At 43.7% G+C, this 20,820-nt stretch overlaps 2 protein-coding genes across 2 annotated transcripts; one reads left to right on the top strand and one right to left on the bottom strand.

The window, feature by feature from the left end:
* The first annotated feature begins 849 nt into the window (after positions 1-849).
* On the top strand, positions 850-7,001 carry LOC113173089 (probable UDP-sugar transporter protein SLC35A5). Its single transcript, XM_026376377.1, has 10 exons — positions 850-937; positions 2,343-2,498; positions 2,603-2,701; positions 2,785-2,918; positions 3,132-3,199; positions 3,491-3,679; positions 4,614-4,814; positions 4,906-5,033; positions 5,393-5,661; positions 6,087-7,001. The coding sequence occupies exons 2-10, from the start codon at positions 2,372-2,374 to the stop codon at positions 6,153-6,155; spliced, it is 1,284 nt and encodes a 427-aa protein (XP_026232162.1). The 5' UTR covers positions 850-937; positions 2,343-2,371; the 3' UTR covers positions 6,156-7,001.
* A 198-nt stretch (positions 7,002-7,199) lies between these two features.
* On the bottom strand, positions 7,200-20,520 carry LOC113173087 (coiled-coil domain-containing protein 80-like). Its single transcript, XM_026376376.1, has 10 exons — positions 19,695-20,520; positions 19,381-19,578; positions 18,363-18,847; positions 17,522-17,860; positions 16,562-16,718; positions 14,285-14,421; positions 13,031-13,182; positions 11,758-11,861; positions 9,556-9,639; positions 7,200-8,130 (listed from the first exon to the last, which is right to left on the bottom strand). Exons 1-10 carry the CDS (start codon positions 20,383-20,385, stop codon positions 7,823-7,825), a joined length of 2,655 nt encoding a protein of 884 aa, XP_026232161.1. The 5' UTR covers positions 20,386-20,520; the 3' UTR covers positions 7,200-7,822.
* Positions 20,521-20,820: the final 300 nt, after the last annotated feature.

A 20,820-nucleotide genomic window follows, 5' to 3' on the forward strand; every position in this document is an offset into this window, starting at 1 on the left:
ACCACATTTAAACATTATGTCCCAGGGCAATGAACTGTGTCTGTGCATGTGTTTTTCTCTCTCTGTCTCGTAATCCAAACCTCATGTGGTAGGTTAGGGTTTTGCTGTGAGTCACCCCCTAGGGGCTGTGCTTATACCGATTACTACAAATGTCTTATGACGTCAAAATGAGCCAGTAAAATGATGTATGTGGAGACAACACCCAAACCAAGTTTATTTATATTTGTGAAATGAGAAAATATTTCTCTACTGTACTTAAATCTATTTTTGATGTCATCTTGTTTGTATGTACTGCACTGTACATCTTTAGTGGTTTACGCCTCACTCGTTCTGCCCTAAACAAAATAACTTTTATTCTCAAGACTGTTGCAAAATTAAAGCATGTCTCAGTTTGGAGGCCCTCCTTCAGTAGACTGTGTGAAAATCTCTTGTGTCAATTACCGCTGTCTGTTGCAGCAGAAAGAGTCCTGTAAATATAACTCTAACTTTGTGAGGAATATTATTGAAAATGGGCATTTATAGATTTATAAATGAGAGATGGATGACATGGACCTGCACTTTGTAGCATGATCATGGAAGGAACAAGGTAAGAAAATACTAGTTGTAGGCATAGAAGGGACTAGAATAAACATGAACTAAACTAAACTATTCATAGTGTTAAAGGGATACTGAGACTGTACATATTTCCTTCAACCTAATTCTACTTGATGTCAGTATTTACTTTTGAATCTGTTTCTAATCCTGTTAAACTTTAATCTATTGTTAAAGTTTCTGCTCAGTAAAAAAAACAAAAACAAAACAGAAACAAGTTTATTAAGATGCGTGGTCAGTGACGTCATCACGCACCAGCACGTCTGTTAACCAGGAAGTGCGAGTGTTTGGTAAATACGACGCCTCCGCGATGTCTCGAAAAACAGACGAATAACCACCAGGTTTAGTAAGTTTGATCCACTTTTACATGTTATTAGTGATGTCCTTTTGCGCATATGTCCACGTACTTAGTAGAACATGTGTGTTGCTTTCATTGTGGGTCTTTATTTGCAGAAACCTGACGCCTATGATGCAGATGATGCTAATGTAGCTTCTGAGCTTCTTTGTTTGGTTCAGTTCTGAAAGTCACTGACTTTTTGAAAAGATGTAGAAGAGAGTGAAATTTCACTAATAAGCAATAAAAAGGTCTTTAACTACAGCTCTTCAGAGCCCAGGCTGTTGATTTAAACACCCTGATCACCAGAAAGATATTAAATCTCCTACTTTAGGGAATCCAAGGATCCAGAAATAGGTTTATGGCACCAGGATTTGTCTTGTTGATGTGCTGCAAAACTGGTTTCATGTACACAATGAGAGATGTGTCTCACATTGACAGTGTCCATAGGACAGAGAGACTCTAAAAGGACAGGAGAAGTGAGCAGGGGGGACATGTCACAATGCAAATGATCGGGTGGTCAGAAGCTTCCTCAATGGACCCGAATCTTAACATCTAAAGGACCTCAACCTTTGCACAACAGTAATCCTTTAATTTACAATTACAGATGAATGTAAGTTATTGTTTTAGTTAATTGATGAATAACTTGGTCAAATATTAGAAAACTATTTAACCTACAGGATATGGGGACATGTTTTTTTTTTTTGACTAACGGTCATGACAGAGAAGAACAGTTTAGCAGCTTAATTAAGAAATAATATTTGTTAATATTTGTGAAGGATACTGGGGCAGTTGTAAATTGAATATGCTGAATAATATCTGATTGAGCAGAGAAGAACTCAGTTTCACACCAACTGTGAAATGTTTGATAAAAATCCTCCTTTAACTTACATCTTGGTGAACTGCTGTTGTTTTCCAGCTCTGGTACGTTGTTTACGACCCTGCCAACTCTATTTCCTGTCCTTTCTTGCTTTTGGCGGGACCATTCCCTGGTCAGTTTGACCAGGTGGATTTTGGATGACTTACATGTTACAATCATTGCCTATAGCCGTGGTCTCTGGACGTGGAGTTTCCAAGTCTAAAAATAAATATGCTCTCCTTTTTGTCTAGGGTGTGGCATAAAAACAGACATTCCAGGTCTTTAAGTGGATAGTTAAAGAAAAAAATTTCAACTTTAGCTTAAAAAATACACCATTGCATTTTGGCAGATTCCTTGACAGTGATGTCTCGCAGTGAGCACTCCTGTTGTACTTCATCTTAATAAATAAGCTCCAGAAAATAGCTGTTATTCTGCCATGAAAGAATAAAATGACTTATTATTTTCCTTCTGAAATGAAAACTCTGAGTTTCTCAGACGCAGAGGGTTGAGTCTGATACCTGCACTGTGTGTTTCTGTGTTGTGAACGCGTTCCGTCAGGTGTAACTGCATCCCCTCCAGCCTCAGCCATGGCGTGCTGCCACTCCTGCCCCAGACTGTGGTCCCGCTCGTCGGCTTACACTCTGGCCCTCGGTCTGGGCTTTGTAACCTTGGGGACCAGTCGCATCCTGCTTCTCAAATTCTCAGCCAATGCTGGTGACATTTTATTGAGAGAAAACATGATTTGATAATATTCAGCAAACATTTTAACTGCATTTCTGTGTATTTGCATCTTGTTGACTGAGTCTCTTTATTCACAGAAAATAAGTACGACTTCCTGCCTGCATCTGTCAATCTTCTTGCTGAGTTGCTCAAACTGCTCTTCTGTCTGGTTATGTCACTCAGGGTCATAGTCCAAGGTAAACATCCCAGTCACAGCTGTGTGTCTTGTTGTTTTTCTTGGTAAGGTGTGTTTATTCACTCTTGTTGTTTGTTCCTTCAGAGGGGCGATCCTGCAGAGAGCTGGGTTGTTCCTCCAGCTCTTCTTTCCTCAACTCCCTGAAGTGGGCCATCCCTGCTTTCCTCTACTTTCTTGACAACCTCATCATCTTCTATGTGATGACCTACCTGCAGCCTGTCAGTAAAGACTTATATTTGCTATTTTATTCCTACCTTTGTTGTGTTCATTCCAATAATTTAACTCTTGATAACTTGGTGACATACATTTCCTCATATCAAATCAGCCTTTACAAAACATCCAGCTCAAAGACTCGTCTGATACGATTGCTGTGTTCTGCTATCACTGTGCTGTTGTGTTTCTGAGCTGTCTGTTCTGCCTCTTGTCTCCAGGCCATGGCAGTGTTGTTCTCCAACTTTGTCATCCTGACCACAGCCGTTCTCTTCAGAATTGTTCTGAAGTAAGTGACTCAATCGACTACTCCGTAATGTTCTGTTCTTCCAAAGGATAAGGTATTTGGTGATTCACTCATTCAGATCTGTGGTGGTGAGTGTGCATCTAGAGGAGATACATAGTCTTTTTAGATTTGACACTTTAAAATTCCCCTCAGTGGCTTCAAACCACGGTACAGGACAACTCAGTTTTAATGCTTCACTCTAAAAGTCCAGCATGTCACCACAGTACCGTGTAATTCTTTATGTCTGAAACCTTCAACCACAGCTAAAAGTTAAAGCTATGTTTTTCCCCTCAGGAGGCGTCTGTCCTGGATTCAGTGGGCAGCGTTAGTTATCCTCTTCTTGTCCATCGTTTCCTTGACGACCGGATCAGGAGGCAGCCAGAACTCCATAGCTGTGCCAGGCCTCCACTCCAACCCCCTCTCCACCCCCTCTAACTCCTGTCAACTCTACACCCAGCTGCTGGAGCAGATGAGGAACAGCAGGTAATATGATGAATACATCAAGTATGTACACCAAAGACCTTTCAAAAGGTGGGTACACGACGAGTTTCAGCTTTTATTTAGTGCTGTGTTCACATCAAACAGCAGAGAAGTTCGCACCTTTGCATCACATCACCCAAATTATGGGTTGGAACTGACAGATGTTTTTCTTATGTGAGTCAGTTTCAGTTCTATGCAGGACAAGAGGATGTAGCTTGTTAAGTTGGGTCTGGAACAGTCATTTAAATAATCTTTTATTCAAAATGTACCTATACTGTGTTTCTAGTGGAAAGAAAAAGAATGTGAGCCCTTTGGAATGACCTTGGTATTAAAATGTGATCAGAGCTTCCTATTGAGTCGCAGCTACAATGTGTTTAGCTAATAAAACAAAAAGAATTCTAATCTTTCATGTCTAAATGGAACACACTACGTGAAAATGCTGCTGGAAAAAGTAAGTGAATCCCTAGAAATTTATTTTCTGAGCATGTGATTCAGTCCACAGCTATTTCAAGTGCTTCTTAGAAGTTATTTCTGCCAGTGGAGATGTTCACTTAGTTTTTCTACCAGCACCTGATGGGTGCATGTGAAAGATTATTAGAATTGTTTGTGTTTGTATTTGTGAGACAGATCACAATCTGATCACACTTTTGTTATTTTTACTGAATAATAATAATAATAAAAAAAACAGGTCATTCCAAAAGGTTCACATACTTTTTAAACAGGAAGATATTCTTCTCTTTAAAGTACATATATAGTAGTAAACTGAATATGACTTTGGATACAGTTTGTCACCCTGGGCTCAGGCAACAAAATGTTTAATGACATTAAAATGACTGATTAATTTGCTCATGTTGAAACTGTAACTCCTATAAACATTTTTTCACTCCTTGTCATCCAGATTTGTTAAATGTTTCTCATATGTTTGCCTCTATCACAGTGCCAGTGAATCGTGGGTGTCATCTCTGCCTGGGCAGGAATGGAGGGACAGGATGCTGCAGAAGCTTCGATCTTTGGGCGTCGGTCACATCCTACTGCTAATCCAGTGCTTCATCTCTGCCATGGCCAACATCTACAATGAGAAAATCCTCAAAGAAGGAGACCAGCTCACTGAGAGCATCTTCATCCAGAATAGTAAACTGTGAGAAGCAACTTAAATTAATAAATAAATCATGAGGCTGAAGACTCGAGGCCCATGTTTGATCCTAACATCACTGCGTTGCTGTGTGCAGGTATGCCTTTGGTGTGATATTTAATGGTCTCACCCTTGGACTTGGCAGCGAGTCACGAGGCCTTACCATGCACTGTGGCCTTCTTCATGGACATAACGTGTACTCCCTGGGGCTGGTGCTGGTCACCGGTGAGTAACAGCATCACACCTAAGTGATAAATATAGAGCATTTGTTACCCTCTCCTCAAACAGAGGTTTTCTGATGGGATGTCTCTAGTTCTTACTGCTCAGTTAAAAAATTCTTTGCTTTACCTCAGGACTTGCTGTTTCCCCCTAGTTCAGTGAGAATCATGTCAATATTCTCATCTGACTCGTGATGACAGAACAAATGAGCCTATTAAATGTCAAATATGTGGAACTATTACTACTTTAATTATAGTAATTGTGGTTTAGGATTCAGAAACGTGTTTATTGTTAGATTGTTAGTTACATGTATGTTTTATGGCGTGCATGTGAAGACCTCACACTCGTCTCTGTTGTCTCCCCAGCTGCTTTGGGTTTATCTGTGGCCTTTATCTTGAAATTCAGAGACAACATGTTCCATGTGCTGACAGGCCAGATCACCACCGTTCTGGTTACTGCTCTCTCCCTCTTCCTTTTCGACTTCCGCCCTTCACTGGGCTTCTTCCTCCAGGCCCCCATGGTCCTGCTGGCCATCTTTATCTACAACGCCAGTCGGCCCAGGGACCCAGACTACAGCCTGCAGCAGGAAAAACTGCGGGTCATCAATGGCGAGGTGTTTGAGAGATCCAGAGGGGTAAGGAGCAAACCACAAATCTTAACTAGCCAAGCGCACAAGCCCACACACTCACCTAACCCCGGAGCCCCTTCCTCTCCTCCCACACACACACATGCCATGTTCTCTGTAGGAAACCTGGCTCTCATTTCTCTGTAATGTGATTTTTTTTTTTAGTGGTGGAAAACTAATTCTCTATGAAAACAGGATTCAGACTCATGCTAGAGCCGTACCTCACGTAACGTCATTAAGTCAATGAGGTGTATTGGATTTTAAAGGAGGAATCTTTAAACAGGTCTCTGAGGGGGTTGTCTGACACAGTCTGGCGGTAGCAGCTGTAGCCTCACAGTAGTAGATTATCCCCTTACTGTCTGAAAACATCTTTAAAGCTGGTGTTTGGTGACATGGACACTTCAATCTGACCTCCTCTGTGTTTTCTGTTGTAGGACGGCGAGGAACTGGAGCTCCTGACAAAGCCCAACACAGACAGTGAATCTGAGGAAGAGTCTTTATAGCACTTATGGCTCCACTGCAAGACAGAGGAAACTCCTCTTCGCTGCTGCTGCGATGCTGGAGAACAGACTCTTAGACTTGGACGTGACGTGGTCACAAACAAATTCAGCAGGTAAACGGGGAATGATGCTGTTGACACTATTGTATTTATGTCAAAATGTGCCTGCCTGTTTCTGACTGCTGCCATTTCTGTGGCGAGAGGAACCAGCAACATGTATGTGCTGGAAAATATCAGTCACTGCATTTGTGCTTTGAGATTACTGTTATTTCCTGTAAAGGTCCCTACTGTTTGTGCAGGTTAGTGATAAGTTTCATGTCACGTTTCGGCTAATTTTATCATCTGTGGTCGAAGCGAACACTTTCTAATTGTTGTGGGATTTGTGTGAAGGGAGTGTTTCAGATGATTTTAATAATCACCATGGAATCCTAAATTACTAGTATAATCACTTGTACTCGACAGGACAGTTGATTCCATAGCAGTGCACAGGGGTTTTAATATTTTTGAACCAGAACTATCAACATTGCCGTAATGGACACTTTCAGACATTTGCACTGTAACAGACAACAAACTGACTGTTCAGTTTTTTGTCCTTCGATCTTCTTTCAGCAGTTTATTGATGCAGTATAACTGTGAAATACTATGAAATGCATTTCTTTGAGATTGCTGTTTGTGCCATAACATTGTATAAACGCTATTCTGAAATTAAACAGCTAGTAAATAATGAATTCTAAATGTAAAATTTAACATATATTCAAGATGGATTTAGCATGTTTGTTTGCAGAGGCATCGAGTGTCTGGAGGGACCGTGAGGTTGAGATTAAAAGACGTTTATTATTTTTCATTCCTACTCTGTTGTAGCCTCTTTGTTTTTTTTAAATCCCACTCGACAGCGTGGCCTTTATTATTAAATGGTTAATCCGATACAACTTCACTATTGTTTTCAGCCACTAGGAGGAGATGTAGCTCAAAAGATTCTTGCGGTGGACTCAAACCGAGACGTCCTACTGGCATACAGTGCACAGCAAGCAATTCAAAGACTATTACATGTAATTAACAAACGTTTATTTGTCATATAGGACAATAGAGTATAAATAAGAACATTTTATAGCAACAGAAACTTTACAAAAGAGAAATAATGACAGTTTCTTCTTAAAATCATTAACTGCACCTCCGCTGCAAAATATATCTAATAAATACATATACGTCTTATTTTAGCCATTATCTACAATAAAATGCTCTGTACTGAAACAGGAATATGTCAATTTAACCCAGAAGGCAAGTGAACGTGACAGATAATGCGATAATGTGCAAAACAGTCTTTGTTTGAAGGCAGAAATATATAAAATAACTCTGGGTACAACAGATCCCAGACCCCCTGAATCAAACCCCTCGCAAATAACCATTACTGGTAGCATACTGTGCTATATACTGTATACCAAAGAACTGGAAAGGTGAAAGCAACAGTTTGGAGGCTTTCAATAAGTGCTACAAAATATTCATCCCTCACTCCATGTATAACTGACTGATGGAAGATGGTTAGAATAAAAAACAAAAAAAGGTTACACGTCAAAAGAAGGGGGCTGGTGGCACCAGGTACCAGCTGCAATGCAGAAGAAGGAGTAAGGGTGAGCGTCCTTGCTTAGCACACACCAGTTAGTAACCATAGCTCTAGTGATAGCCGTCTTCATAACGATGTTCATATCCGTGTTGATGGTAGCCGTAACCACCGTACTCGTCTTCAGGGCAGCTCATGTCCAGTGACTGCTGGATGGCCATTTCCTGTCTGCGTAGTTGCATAGAGTCTACCAGGTCATAGATAATCGCCATGGAGTACATAGGTGAGGGGTACCAGGATTTAACGTTCCCATCTTTCCCTACCAGCAGCATGGAGAAGTACTCTGGGCTGATCTGGAAGTAGTTCCTCATGTCCTTCACCAGGGTTGCTGACAGCCCTTCACGCTCCACAGTAGCACTCCCTGGATGGAGCAGAGATCCAGGTTAGAGAGTTAGAGACGTTGTTTTTGCAGTGGAGAAAGGGAACAGCCGTGTTTATCTTTGCAGACTTGTCTGACATTTACTGTACCTCCACATGCTGAGCTCAAATGCCAAAAGCAGAAACCTCAGTCCACTGGCAACAACTCTAGTTCCTACAGTATTGCACAAGTCAGACTCCCATTTCTTTTTTGCTGTAAACTCAACAGTCTGTTTGATTAAAGCCTTCTCTTGAGTTACCAGATCATATGAAGGTAATATTTCTCATTTTGATCATGATTATGCAACTACAGCATGTAACCCTGAAACACTAGACTACGCAAAGGGATTTCTGGACTGATTGGGATTCTGGTTTTGCATAAGTAGGGTAGATCTGGGATAGGATTTCTGCCTTGGTGGTGAGAAAGAGCAGCTACTTTACAGGAAACTGGTCAGTTTGTGGGCATGGTCTAATCAGGTTGTGGTCAGAAGCACGTTGTGTATTTTGTGCAGGGCACTGTAGAAAAGGCCTAATGGAATAAAAGGACCCTGTTAGCTTTGTGGAGTGTCTGCTAACTTGTTCTCTGGATATTAGAATTGACCGTTTCATGTAGAGGTGTGTTGAGTGTGGGCCTACGGGTAAAGAGGGTGGTTCTGGAAGTCTGGAACACACTGCTGAGCCTTCTTTGTGTTGTAGGCCCAACTCAGCCAAACAGAGAGTGTTCCCTGACGCCATGTGATGTTGAGATAGATTTCATCGAGAGGAGTTGCTTAGCAGCCGCTATTGGCGAGATTAGTGGAACTGGACAGTGCGGTTGTTGGACCACTGAGCAGGCCCGTCTCTGATCAAACTGCCTAACAAGCCAGCTGGACCAGCCACTGCAGCTTAACCTGAGCAGATATTTGGCCAAGTATCTGCTGATTATTTTAGGAATGCACCACTGGGTTAGAGAGTGGTCATTTCCTGATATGACTAGTAGCTACCAGCATGTCTAGTGAGCAGGCTGTGGCCTTCAGATGACACTGCACTCCAGTCAGTGGGGCGAGTCACTGCAGCTAAACCAAAGGAGGTAAATACTTTCGAGGGGTTTGGGGCTGGGTCAGGCTGAGTACTTCCTGAAGTAGGAATAATGTTTTTGTGGTACACTGAGGAACAGATTCATAAGATTTATGAAATTTAATCAAAGACTCAGTATTTGCAGTGTCGACTCTTCTGACTACTGCACTTTCCTGTGACGTGCTAGATTTCATGTGACTCATGGTGACCCCCTCCTGCCTTATCAATGCTTAAAGTCTCTACTTGTGGGCTGCTTAAAATTTGCATCACTGCCTAAATATTTGGCCGTGACTGTATATGTGGCTGTCTGTGTTTCCTACAGACGTGTCTGAACCAGATTTCCATTTGTTATTTTATAAGAAAAAGTTCTTACCATTTATAGGATAGAGTTCCAACACTCCACCCATATCTGGCAGCTGCGCGCCGACCAACTTCAGAATGGCGATGTGTCTCAGACCTGTGTCAAGACAACACACGGGAGAGAGGCAAATATGTTAAACAGATAACAGCAAAATACTTTGTGTCTGTAATATAATGACCAACAGTTCTGCTTATTCAAGCTGATTTTGCTGTGGCTGTTTATTATTGGAACCATCCTAAGCACTGGTTTCTAGGTAGGACATGGTGGTGGTCCGCAGAGTCTTGCCAAAAAGGCATTTTCTCTAAAGAGAGAAAGCCCACATTAAACACAGGAGAAAGCTGGCTTTACTTGGTGAGAGCCAAGTGCTGAATGCCAGGATCAAACCTTTCAGGCCTTCAGCCCAGTCAGCAGGACCGGGCTTTGTCCGGGACAGGGAGGGAGGAAGCAGCCCTGGGTGCTAACCCGGCCAAGAGCAACACATGAGGGGAGAAAAGTCCTCACAGAACCAGGTTTGGGCCTGCTGATAAGTCAACCTACAGTAACCGGACTCACTCAAATGGAAAAACACAGTGACATCATAGTTAAATAGGTACCACCGTCTAATTTAGGGACCTACAGTTTAACTTTAATGGCTTTTTAATGGTTACTTAACCATTTGTAAAGACGGTAACAAACCATTAGAACCACTTTACAGGCTGTGAAACTTTTGTTGGCCTATGCTGATTGTCCCTACTGTCCCACTGTACTTCACTTTGCTTTCTAACTTTGTACATATTCGTTAACTTACAGGTTTTGTAAGTTCCTCAGACACGGGGCTTCTGGTGACCTTTGTTTAATAGCATCCTTATTCCTACCTTTAAGAAAAGAGTCTTAGTCGGGGGAGTTAAAGTACTAGTACTACTAAATAAATACTGTCATTGTCTGTTTTAAGCCAGATGATGGGAAGTGTAATAAAAATTCAAATAGGCTAAATGTCCTAAACTAGAACCATAGGAAGCGTGTTGAAAATCCATACATTTATTTAGATCATTTGAAGATTAAAACTTTGACTCAATGTCTGAGAATCTTGTTAATTGTATTTTTTCTGACCCCCACACGTTACTTCTCACCTTGCACACACATACACACACACACCGGTGAGATGCACAAGTGCACTTTTGACAACACCTCCGAAACAGGCCTGAAGATTTTATTACTCACTAACTGAGTCAAATGCTGTTTCTCCACGTTTCTGACAATCTTCAGTATTATGAAAGGGAACTAAGTACAAAGGTAAGATGTACAGTAAGAGCCTGAGAGAAATGTTATTTATCATACAGATACAGGTTGTTGAGATTTGCAAAGTTTAGATTAATGTCTCGAGATATTAAAAGTTAATAAAAGTTAAGCAACAGTGGAAAAGTTGACTAACTAGCTGAAAGGGCTGTGGTCAAAGAAGGAGAAGAGCTTGTTAGACTTCACAAAATAAGCTCTTGCCAGTGTTATCATCTGGAATCCCTCTGTGCACAGATGCATGCAGATGCTGATAATATCTGGAGGGTTGGAGTAAACAAACACATTCCTGCTTCTTCATGTGATGAATATACAGTATTCATAAGTGGTCTGACTATTGCTCTGGCATTAGGCGGGACATGTGCCTGGGTAAAGTTCAGGTCGTCATATCATGACATTGGTATTTCACTGAAAAGCACAGAAATAGTAGATTCTGTCGACTGCTATCATCAATAGATTAAAAATGTCTGTTAAAAATCTACCAGTGAATCTCTGTATTGAAATTACAACTCAAGAACATTTCAGCAGGATAAACTGTCTATTCTGACTAGATAATCTAGATTATCACGAAGACAGGATCAGGTAAGTCTTGCATCTATACACCTGCACTTTCACTACATGTATGACATCATTTTTAGCAGCCTGCTTTTAAAAACCGGTCTACACTACCTGCTGCTAAGCAGCTGAAGAGACATATTTCCCCCACTATGTAGTAGAGACAATAACTAGAGGTAAAATATAGGAATACTGGCAAATTGACAATAGTAAATGTTTGAATTATATTTCTTACAGCTGTAACTGGCATTCTTTGTGTGTCCACAGTCTGGTAAGTGCTGTGTTTTTGTTGTTTGGCTGAACTGACCCTTTAACTTTCCTGTCTTGAACTCACACTCGGGTTCGTTTGAGAGCGACTGAACCGTTGGTTGATTTCAGACGACTCACCCAGGTTGCAGGCCTGGCTGGTCAGGGCGTAGAGCTGCTGCTGATAGGCCCACTCCTCATCGTTGGGGGCGGAGATGATGAAGAGGCGACGTCTCCAGCGGAACCTACAATCACAGAAAATTTTAGCCTGGATTTAAGTGGCACTTTGGTGCAGCAGTGAAAGCTCTGTACTAAGACAAGGAGTTTGTGCTTGTACACTAACATATTCCCATGCTATTACTGCCAGAGGGTGACAACCGCGAATTATGGTCAAAAAAGCTGCCAGATCTCAGCACTCCGATGTGGGGCTGGAATTCAGGTCTCCATGGAAACAAAAGACAGCCTGTCTGGTTTAGACGTCTCGTGAAAATATGTGAGTGCAATGATTCAGGCTTGAGGAACGGCAGAGGGTTATGTTACTTTTAATATCCATGGAACACGCGCGACGACCACGATCTGCAAAATGCTGCTTATAAAGGCCGAAAACGATGGTGCAGCTGATTGAGCATTATGGAGCAACAGATGTTTGATGAAGGCAGAAACAACCTGTTGGTCCTGACTAACGATTCCTCCCCGAACACTTCACTAAGGCAGCATGTGCAAGGTAAGCAGCAGCAGCAGCAGCAGCAGTTTTTCAGAGCAACAGTTTGAATAAAGCAGAGATGGACAGTCCATAGTCAGCTCCTCAGTTATATTTAGACACGATATATTTTGACATTGATTATGCACAGTGGATCTGAAGTGAAACAATTAAGCTTATAAGATGAACTGCTGTGGCCTCTGTCAATCTAACTGAGCATGTATTTCACTTCCTGAAATATTCTCCCAGCTGAAGACTGCTGCGGTAAAAACCTGGCAGGAACCCAGCATCAGATGATGCCTGTGGGTTTCAGACCTCAGCCGCTCGCTGGCTGCAAAGGATTTGCAACCAGGTATTAAAACTGTTTAATTTACGATTTATTTAGTTTGTCCACTAAAATCGGGCGTCTGTACATTTAAATAACTGTAATTCCTGCACAGTTTGTCCAATGTTTTCAACCTAACCTGTAAGTTGAAGCTGACACTTTGAACACATGTTGACTGTTTAATGTCCTTTTTACACATTAACCAACAAGATGACGCTTGTGTCACTCTGCAAAATATAAACCTGACTGTATATGGCTTTACTTTACATAATGGTTTAGGGCATCAAGCAAAATCTAAAATACTGTATGTTGGACATATTCTAGGCATCAAACTGCCCGCATCCAGTTTGTACTGTATCATATCTGAATCCCTTTGAAGACAACGTTACCTGGAGAGGAAGTTCTCCAGCGATCTGGGCTTGTCCTCTTTCTTACAGGTGACTCCGTCTCTCTTCTGCTGTTCCATCTCGCGGATGCGGGAGGAAAAGGTGTCGATGTAGTCAAACACGGCCTTCATGGCGATGGGAACCTCGTAGGATTGCTATTTAAAAAAGAAATATGAACATGAATGTGTCATAGTTTCCAGAAATGTGGTGAAGCCACAGAATAAATAAATCAATATACTTTTGACAGAGAGAACAAAACTAAAACTCCACTGGTTCAAACTGTGGTGAACGTGTCTCCAATAAATGCTGAAGTGAAGTTTGGGAACATGACTGTGCTGTGGTGCGACCTTTGCCACATCCCAAACATTCTTCACAGTAACTTCTGGGAAAGAGGAGACGACATGTTGCAGAAACCTAAAACTGTCTAATTTACTGCGGTGCTAATAAATCTCAGCATGATTATCTAACAAATGCACAAACATGTAACACGGCCACATACAAACTCTCACACTTTCCTCGGAATTTGCTGAATCTGCTGCACAGCTTGTTCCACCTCTTTCACACCTCTCTGTCTCTCTCTCTCCCCTTTCTTTCTCAAACCCACACCCACATCCTACATTCACAGACCGAGACCCTGTCTCTGCCTCTGTCAGCACAGAGGTGAACACTGGCCTCTTTGATGAATCTGTCCAAAAACAGCCTGGCATGTGTGCGCGCACACACACGTAGACACACACAGGTGTTAGGTGAAAGTCGCGTTGCGTGAATTAAAACAGTGTTTTAGTGAAGGCGGCACGTTGGCTGCGTGAGGACAGGTCAGCGATGAAAGTGTTGGGCAGATGGGTGGTGAATGTGTAAACACGGTGAAGACCAAAAGAGCAACAGGAGGCCATGAATACAGCAGAACGCGGCTTATTTAAGGGGATTACGCAGCTCAACATGAAACAGAGTAGGTTTTCTTACTTGGAATGGGTCTACGACCTTCTCTCTGCGTTTGATCCCTCAGTCCAGATAAAACTACACAGAGTTGTTAGGACGCTGTAGAAGAGTGCTCAGTGACATGTCGATTTATTTGAACTATTATTATAACGTTTACTATAAAATGTATAGAATGACATGTTTTAACATTTGGTGAATAAAGTTTGGTTCATGGAAGAAGTTTGTGTGACATGTTTTAATGTTGATGGATCAGCCACCTGGACTTCAGAGGATCTGTTCCTTAACTTTGAGATACAGCAACCGAGAGCGAGCTCCTACCTTCACTCTCATGTCGGTGTCGCTGAGGACCATGTAGAAGTCATCGTATACCATGCCATACTCCTTCCTCAGCTCTGTGATCAGATCCTGGTTCACCAAGTCCTCCTGACGAAGACCCTTCATTGGCTTGTCATTCTCTGGAGAAGGGAAAAAAGATGTTGGACAGTAAAGAACAGTCGTCATCTCACATCTGTAGCACTAACAAATACATGTAAGTGAAAAATGCATCTTGTATTGTTTATGAATCAAATTCAACCTTTTACATAACATTCATAACGTGAAATGAAGTGCAGATGTTCCATACGTTTTCCCATTAGAGGAACCATAAAAAGACAAACTCCATGTGAAGGAGAGTTCATTAGATAAATATGTTTGACATGACAGTGAAGTAGACTCAGCAGAAAGAGAATCATACAAAGACAATCGGGGACAAACTCAACAAAGAGCAGCTTTTATTAACTGAGATCTGGCAGGCTCACGTGCTTTAGAAATGTACTGTAGCTGCCCATTTCTACAGGCCAGAGCAAAAGCCTTTAATCACCACTCCCTCCGTGTGTGTGTGCACACACACAGACCACTGGGATTTTTGTCCTGGTTTTAGTCATCCTCTCAGTGCTGTGTAATGAATACAAGCAATCCAATCAGGAAAAAACCAGCACATGCTGGAGACAGCAGACTACACACAGAAATACACAACTACTCACCGAGATACTGTAAATCCAACATACAACACACGCGGTCGACAACCAACCAACTTAAAACTCCAAACACTATGAAGTCACACTGAACGGAGGGAGGGGCCACGCTAAAAGAACCAGCTGTCTGTGTGCATTACACACTCACACATATACACATGGACCTAACAGACCCTGTGGTCAGTGAGTGGAACAAACGTGTAACCCTGTGACGTCACCTCTGGCTGTTTCCAGCGCTCCGTCTGGATCAAACCTCGCTCTGGTGTGACAGACTTATAAAGTATTTCAAAGCGGGTTTGCCTGTCCTGATGTTAACACGCACTGACAGAGGTCTCTATAAAATGTCTCAAAATATGAAGGGGCCGCCAAGCACAGATGATACAGCACATCTCATAAAAACAGCCGTGGTTTTGTTCCTTTGGAACAAGTAGCTGTGTGCAGTTCAACAAAAGGGAGATTTTCAAGAGCTGTCATAATTGCACTGGGTGTGTGGGGGTGTGATGATTTAACTGGCTCCAGCAGAGGCAGACTTAACCCCTTGTTTAGGATGACACACAAGAACGGTATGTTTTCTAGCTGCGACTCCCCCCTCCTCCCTGATGCATATTGTATGATACAGACCCCTGCACTGGAGCAGCTGCTGAGCTCAACTCTCTTTCTACAGGAAAATTCAGATCCAGCTAAAACAGAAGGTTTCACAATGAAGAGAGAGCACAGCAGCCAACACTGTGGGTCAGCGCGGTTTAGTGTCACCTGCACAGAGAAGTACACAAGACTGTGGCTTTGGCAGCGTCCGTGTACATCAGTGACTGAATGTTACAGTTGGAGCAGAGATCGCTGCTCAAAGCATAAAGTTTGACATCGGACGAGGAAGGTGAATCAAGGACAGAGCAGCAGATGTGGCAGAGAGAGACGTCGCTCTTGGCCTTTCTACTTTGTGCATATTGTAGCAGTCGCATAACAAAATCTTCCCTCAACTTAGTTTGAGCAGCAACAGTAGCAGGTTATGTAGAGAACGTAGTGAGCAGCGCTGCAGAAATGCACCAACTAGTGCTGAATGTCTTACAGTGAAGATGAAACCCTGATGCTGTTTATGGGAAAATCACAGTAGACAGGAAAACAGACCAAAACAGCTACTGTGGCCAGAGACGTCTGAAACTCACATCTGTCACATGAAGCAGCTCCTAAATGGAAAGACGAATGTGCAGCTTATTCTCACATTCCTGCAGCTACAGTACGAATGTGACAGGACAAAGGGCACAGACAGTGATCCGGACCCGACGCTTCATGACAGCTCTGAAACTCAACATTTTGATGAGAGCAGCATGAAATAAAGGGCACACAAAGCAAACAGCAGCTCTGCTCTTCACTAGCATTAAATATGTTGTGTGGAAAACATCCCTAAGACTTCTCATAACACAATTAAGCAACTGTGAGGACCACGGCCCAAAGAGGGACGCATTCTCCAAGCAGATAGGAGTGTTGGGTGGTAAACAGACAATCTACCGCACAGCATTTCAACCTTCCTGTCCCGCTGTTAGAGAAGTCAAAGCGTGTGCAGGGAGCACCGGGAGCTACTAACCCAGCTGATAGTGGTCAATCTTCATGGTGGAGTTGGTCAGGGAGCCAAAGATTGTGATGATGGAGACTTTCCTGATGGCCATTTCACACACAGACTCCAGGTACTCGTCCCTCTGCTGCACATACATATGGTTCTCCTCGCTGGGCGACGTGATCAGCTGGAGGGGAGGGAGGTAAAGAGGTTACAGTGTCATGAAGCAGAGGTGGAGGAGGGGACATATTTTCCCAGCCTGCTCACAGCACTGCTGCGATAAGAATCTATACCGGGACGCACAGTTAGTGCGCAGCTGTGCAGAGCGGCAGGCAGCTGGAGGACGGCTGCTGCACACACACAGTGACATTATAGAAAATTTAAATATGAATGATGTTCAGTTTGCTGACCAATAAAATTACCAACTGCTTATTTCTCCAGATGTTTTAAACTTTCATAATGGAGTCCCAACATTCTCCTGCTCCACATTTCCTGTTCAGATATACAGCCAGTTAGCTTGGGTTTGCAAAAAGACTGCAAATGGGGAAGCAGCTAGCCCGGCTCTACCCGAAGGTGGCGACCCTTTGTGTACTGGACTCAGTGTTAGCTGGTTGCTTGGCAGGATGCAGCGGTGCCCAACAAGCTAAATGTGCTGATTAGAATTAGAAGAGGTGTTTGTATGCAGACTGCGTCCTTCAGACAGAGCCCGGCTACCTGTTTCCCACTGCTTCCAGTTCCAGTGTTGCCTTCAACAGACAAATGAGAGAGTAGATCGATCTCCTCCTCTAACTCTAGCACATGTAAGCAGTACAACCCAAAGTGTGGAACTCCTGCAGCAGGTCCAGTCTGTACTGGGAGCTGCTCAGAGCACTTTAATAAAGCATCTGAATCTGAGCACAAATATTTCCCTCTGGCTGAAGCGTGCAAGAGGAGATTTGCCAGGCAGGAGAGTAAGTGAGTCTTTTATGAACGGTTATGTCATGTTCTCACCAGCAGACGCCTTCTGTTCTCAAAGTAGTCCAGGAAGGAGGTCATAGAGCCCTTCGGAGGGGGCGTGGGCTTCTTGGTGGGCTTCGGGTACTCCTCTTTTTCTGGGTACTTTAACTGCTTCTTTGCGTTCTTCTTGCCTCCGACCTTCTTCTCCTTCCCTGACTTCGCCCCTCTCCTCTCAGTCTTCAGCTTATCGTTCTTTTTCTTCTTCTTGTCGTGCTTGTCGTGTTTGCCCTTCACCTTGGTGGGACTGACGTCGGTGAAGGTTTCTGCCCCCTCAGGTTCGCTCACTGTCGGCTTACTGGGCTCATACTTGTCTTCATACTCATTCGTCAACAGCTGCAAAGACAAAGATCAGCTGTCATCTCTTCAACAGTAATTGTGTTATGACATCTCCATTTTAGGATATAATGACAGTGAATAACCAGTTCCCCACAATGTGCAGTTTTGCTGTTTTTGGAGAGATCCAGTGTGTCCTAAATCTTTCCTGGAAGAAAACTGTCTTGTACACAAAACTGAGGCAACAGTAGTTAACTTGGCAGTTAGCATTACAACAAATCAGAGTTAGCACTTGAATTTAAGGCCCATTACAGAGCAATTAAACCTGTACGAGCATATAAATATCACCAGTTAATAAAAAGTTAGTACAGCCAAGTCAACTCTTAGAGGGGGTGCAGAAGGTCCCAGAAGCATCGTAGCATCTGTTAGTACTGAATAGTTGACAGATAAAAAAAGGATTCAGCAGTAGTATTAAGTGTTTGATTCAGTACTGAGGATAAAACACATCATGTTTCAGTCTTTATCAAACTAATGAGGATTTAAAACACGTTCACCAACTCACCTTCCCTCCTGCGTTCTTCTTCTTGGTGGGTTTGGTCTTGAAGGGTTTGTGTGTGGAAGGCACCAGCTTGTGGCTGTGTGGATCTCTGTTGTCCTTGTCGGTGCGGTTATCTCCAGCCGGGGTGGTTTTAGCCGGGTACCTCTCCCTCTGTCTGCGGTTGTCGTTGTAATAAGGATCAGCAGTAGTTCGAGGGGCTGGGAGCCACAGCGCTGTGGTGTAGGCTCTGGTTGGTCTCTGGGTGGTGGTAGTGGTGGGTCTTTTTGTGGTGGTGGTGGTTCTTCTGGTGGTGGTGGTGGTGGTGGTGGTGGGTTTGCTGGTTGTTGTAGCTTTAGTCGTGGTGGTGGTGGTTGTGGCTCGAGTTGTGGTGGTGGTGGTGGTGGGTCGTGTGGTTGTAGTTGTGGTGGTGGCAGCTGTGGTTGTCGTCGTTGTTGTCTGTATGGGCTTCCTTGGGATCTTCTTTGGTGGTTTTCTTTCTACAGGTGTGTCTACACACACACACACACACACACACACACACACAAAACAAACTCAACAGCTGCTCGTACAGCTTCAGAACATATATATGTAGATAGTTCAGGATTTATTTACTCATACTGTACAAAATGCAGTAAGTTTGTTTGGGCTGCAAACATTACATTTACTTCCACAGCTCCAAGATGACAACATAGAAATACGAGAGAATAAGATGAAAACTATCTGCATGTTTAGACACGAGCAAAGTCTGAGCAAACAGAAAGCAGCAAATCAGTGAGTAACTGTGTGCAGAGAGATAAAACTGCTTCAATCATCAGTTCTTTGACAACACGTGAGAGTGAAGACTTCTCTGTGATGCAACGAGAAAACAGCTTCAGTCACTGAGGGACTGCTGTAATTACAGGTCCACTCAGAACAGGAGGGAAACTATGATTTAGTAATTTGTGTGAACTTACACTTTAAATAGACGGCAGTAAAGTCGCACAAGTCAACCAGTAGTTTCTCCTCCTGTAATTAAAACCACCAAACATGACGGCCCTCTCACCTGTGAGCGTGCCCTCTTCCACCTGACCCTCCACACCTGCTCCTCTGCACTTCTGGACGAAGCCTTTCTGCCGAAGCTTCTCCAGCTTCCTCATGGGCGACTGGTCGATCACCTCGTACATGGCCTCCAGCCTCACAGGGTAGGGGTACCTCTCTTCCACCTGCAGGGTCTTCTTCAGCAGCACCATGCCGAACTTGCCTGCAGGTCCACATGTCACCGATGAGGTTAAAAATCATAATCAGGTACACAGAAAACATTCAGAGCAGTGTTTCATCTGAATGTTCAACTCTAACCCAGCTGACCCCAGTCGTTACCTTTCTCCAGTTTGAGGAAGCTCATGAGTCTGGGGATGAGAGCTGTGTCCAGCGGCTCCTCCATCACCTTCCCCTCAGTGGTGATCCTCCTCACCTTGCCCCCCATCTCTCCTTCCTGATGAAATATGACGATCTGGTGGACGTGTCGCTCGGCGAGCTCGCAGTACACATCTGGTTTCAGCAGAGACATCATCAGCCGGTAGTAGCCGTCTGAATCATGTGGAGCTGACATCACCAGGACCCGGTTCTTCCCTGCGAAACTAGCCAACAGGTTTGGTGACCCGGCGCCGCTGGGCATGCGGGTCAGTCTGGCTCTGTTTCCTGGAGCGCCCTCATCTTGTTGCAGGTTCGTCTGACGGTGTAAACCGATCTGTCCGGTCCCCCCTCTCCTTGGCACTGGACCCTGACCCCGTGCTCTGTTGCCGTGCAAAGTTCCCGTCGTGGCAGAAACTGGAACACTCTCATCAGCCTGCACATCTCCCCCCTTCTTGGGGCTGTGCACCGAGATGGCTGAACCAAACCCAGGACGCTTACGTCCGACGAGGCGCTCCGTGTCCGCTGCGCCCTGCTGGGTCCGTCCATGTCTTGTGCGTCGGTGCAACTGGACTCGCTTCAAATGAGTCTGTTTGTCGGCCTCGACTGTCCAGGTTAGCAGATATATCAGAGCTAAAGTGAGAATGAAAGCCCTCATTCTGGCGAGATGTCCGATAAAGTTGGCGAAACACTCACTGGAGCAAGAGAGAACGATCCAGAGGTGGATCCGTGATCCGTGCGCGTCTTTAGTGCATTTGAGTTTGGCTGATCAATCAATTCCAGATGAAGACGAACAGTGTGAAGCACATACTAGTCTGCAGGGATCTTTATCAGAGCCTTCTGCTCAAATCCACTTCAGTCTGCTGTGTATGTGAGTGAAGAGTCTGCAGCGCGTAAACGGTTTTATCCAGAACCTCATGTGAGCCACACTTCCGTTTTCAAGTAGAGTCCCAGGAGACCAGGAGGACAAATCATCTGTGTTGTAGAAACATCATCAACCTTCAGGTTACTCCTCAGCCCTCGGAGAAAAGGAATCTGTCCCGAAACGTTTCGGACCACGTCACCTGTCCAGAACTCGACGTAACGTCTTCAC

This window comes from Anabas testudineus, chromosome 21 (genome assembly GCF_900324465.2).
Source record: "Anabas testudineus chromosome 21, fAnaTes1.2, whole genome shotgun sequence".
Taxonomy (NCBI): domain Eukaryota; kingdom Metazoa; phylum Chordata; class Actinopteri; order Anabantiformes; family Anabantidae; genus Anabas; species Anabas testudineus.

Coding starts and splice junctions, on each gene's coding strand:
- LOC113173087 (XM_026376376.1), bottom strand. CDS start 20,385: ATGAGGGCTTTCATTCTCACTTTAGCTCTGATATATCTGCTAACCTGG. Junction 19,579..19,694: donor CTTCCTCAAACTGGAGAAAG/GTAACGACTGGG, acceptor GTGGACCTGCAG/GCAAGTTCGGCATGGTGCTG. Junction 9,640..11,757: donor CAGCCAGGCCTGCAACCTGG/GTGAGTCGTCTG, acceptor GTCTTGACACAG/GTCTGAGACACATCGCCATT.
- LOC113173089 (XM_026376377.1), top strand. CDS start 2,372: ATGGCGTGCTGCCACTCCTGCCCCAGACTGTGGTCCCGCTCGTCGGCT. Junction 2,702..2,784: donor ACTCAGGGTCATAGTCCAAG/GTAAACATCCCA, acceptor TTGTTCCTTCAG/AGGGGCGATCCTGCAGAGAG. Junction 3,200..3,490: donor CTCTTCAGAATTGTTCTGAA/GTAAGTGACTCA, acceptor TTTTCCCCTCAG/GAGGCGTCTGTCCTGGATTC.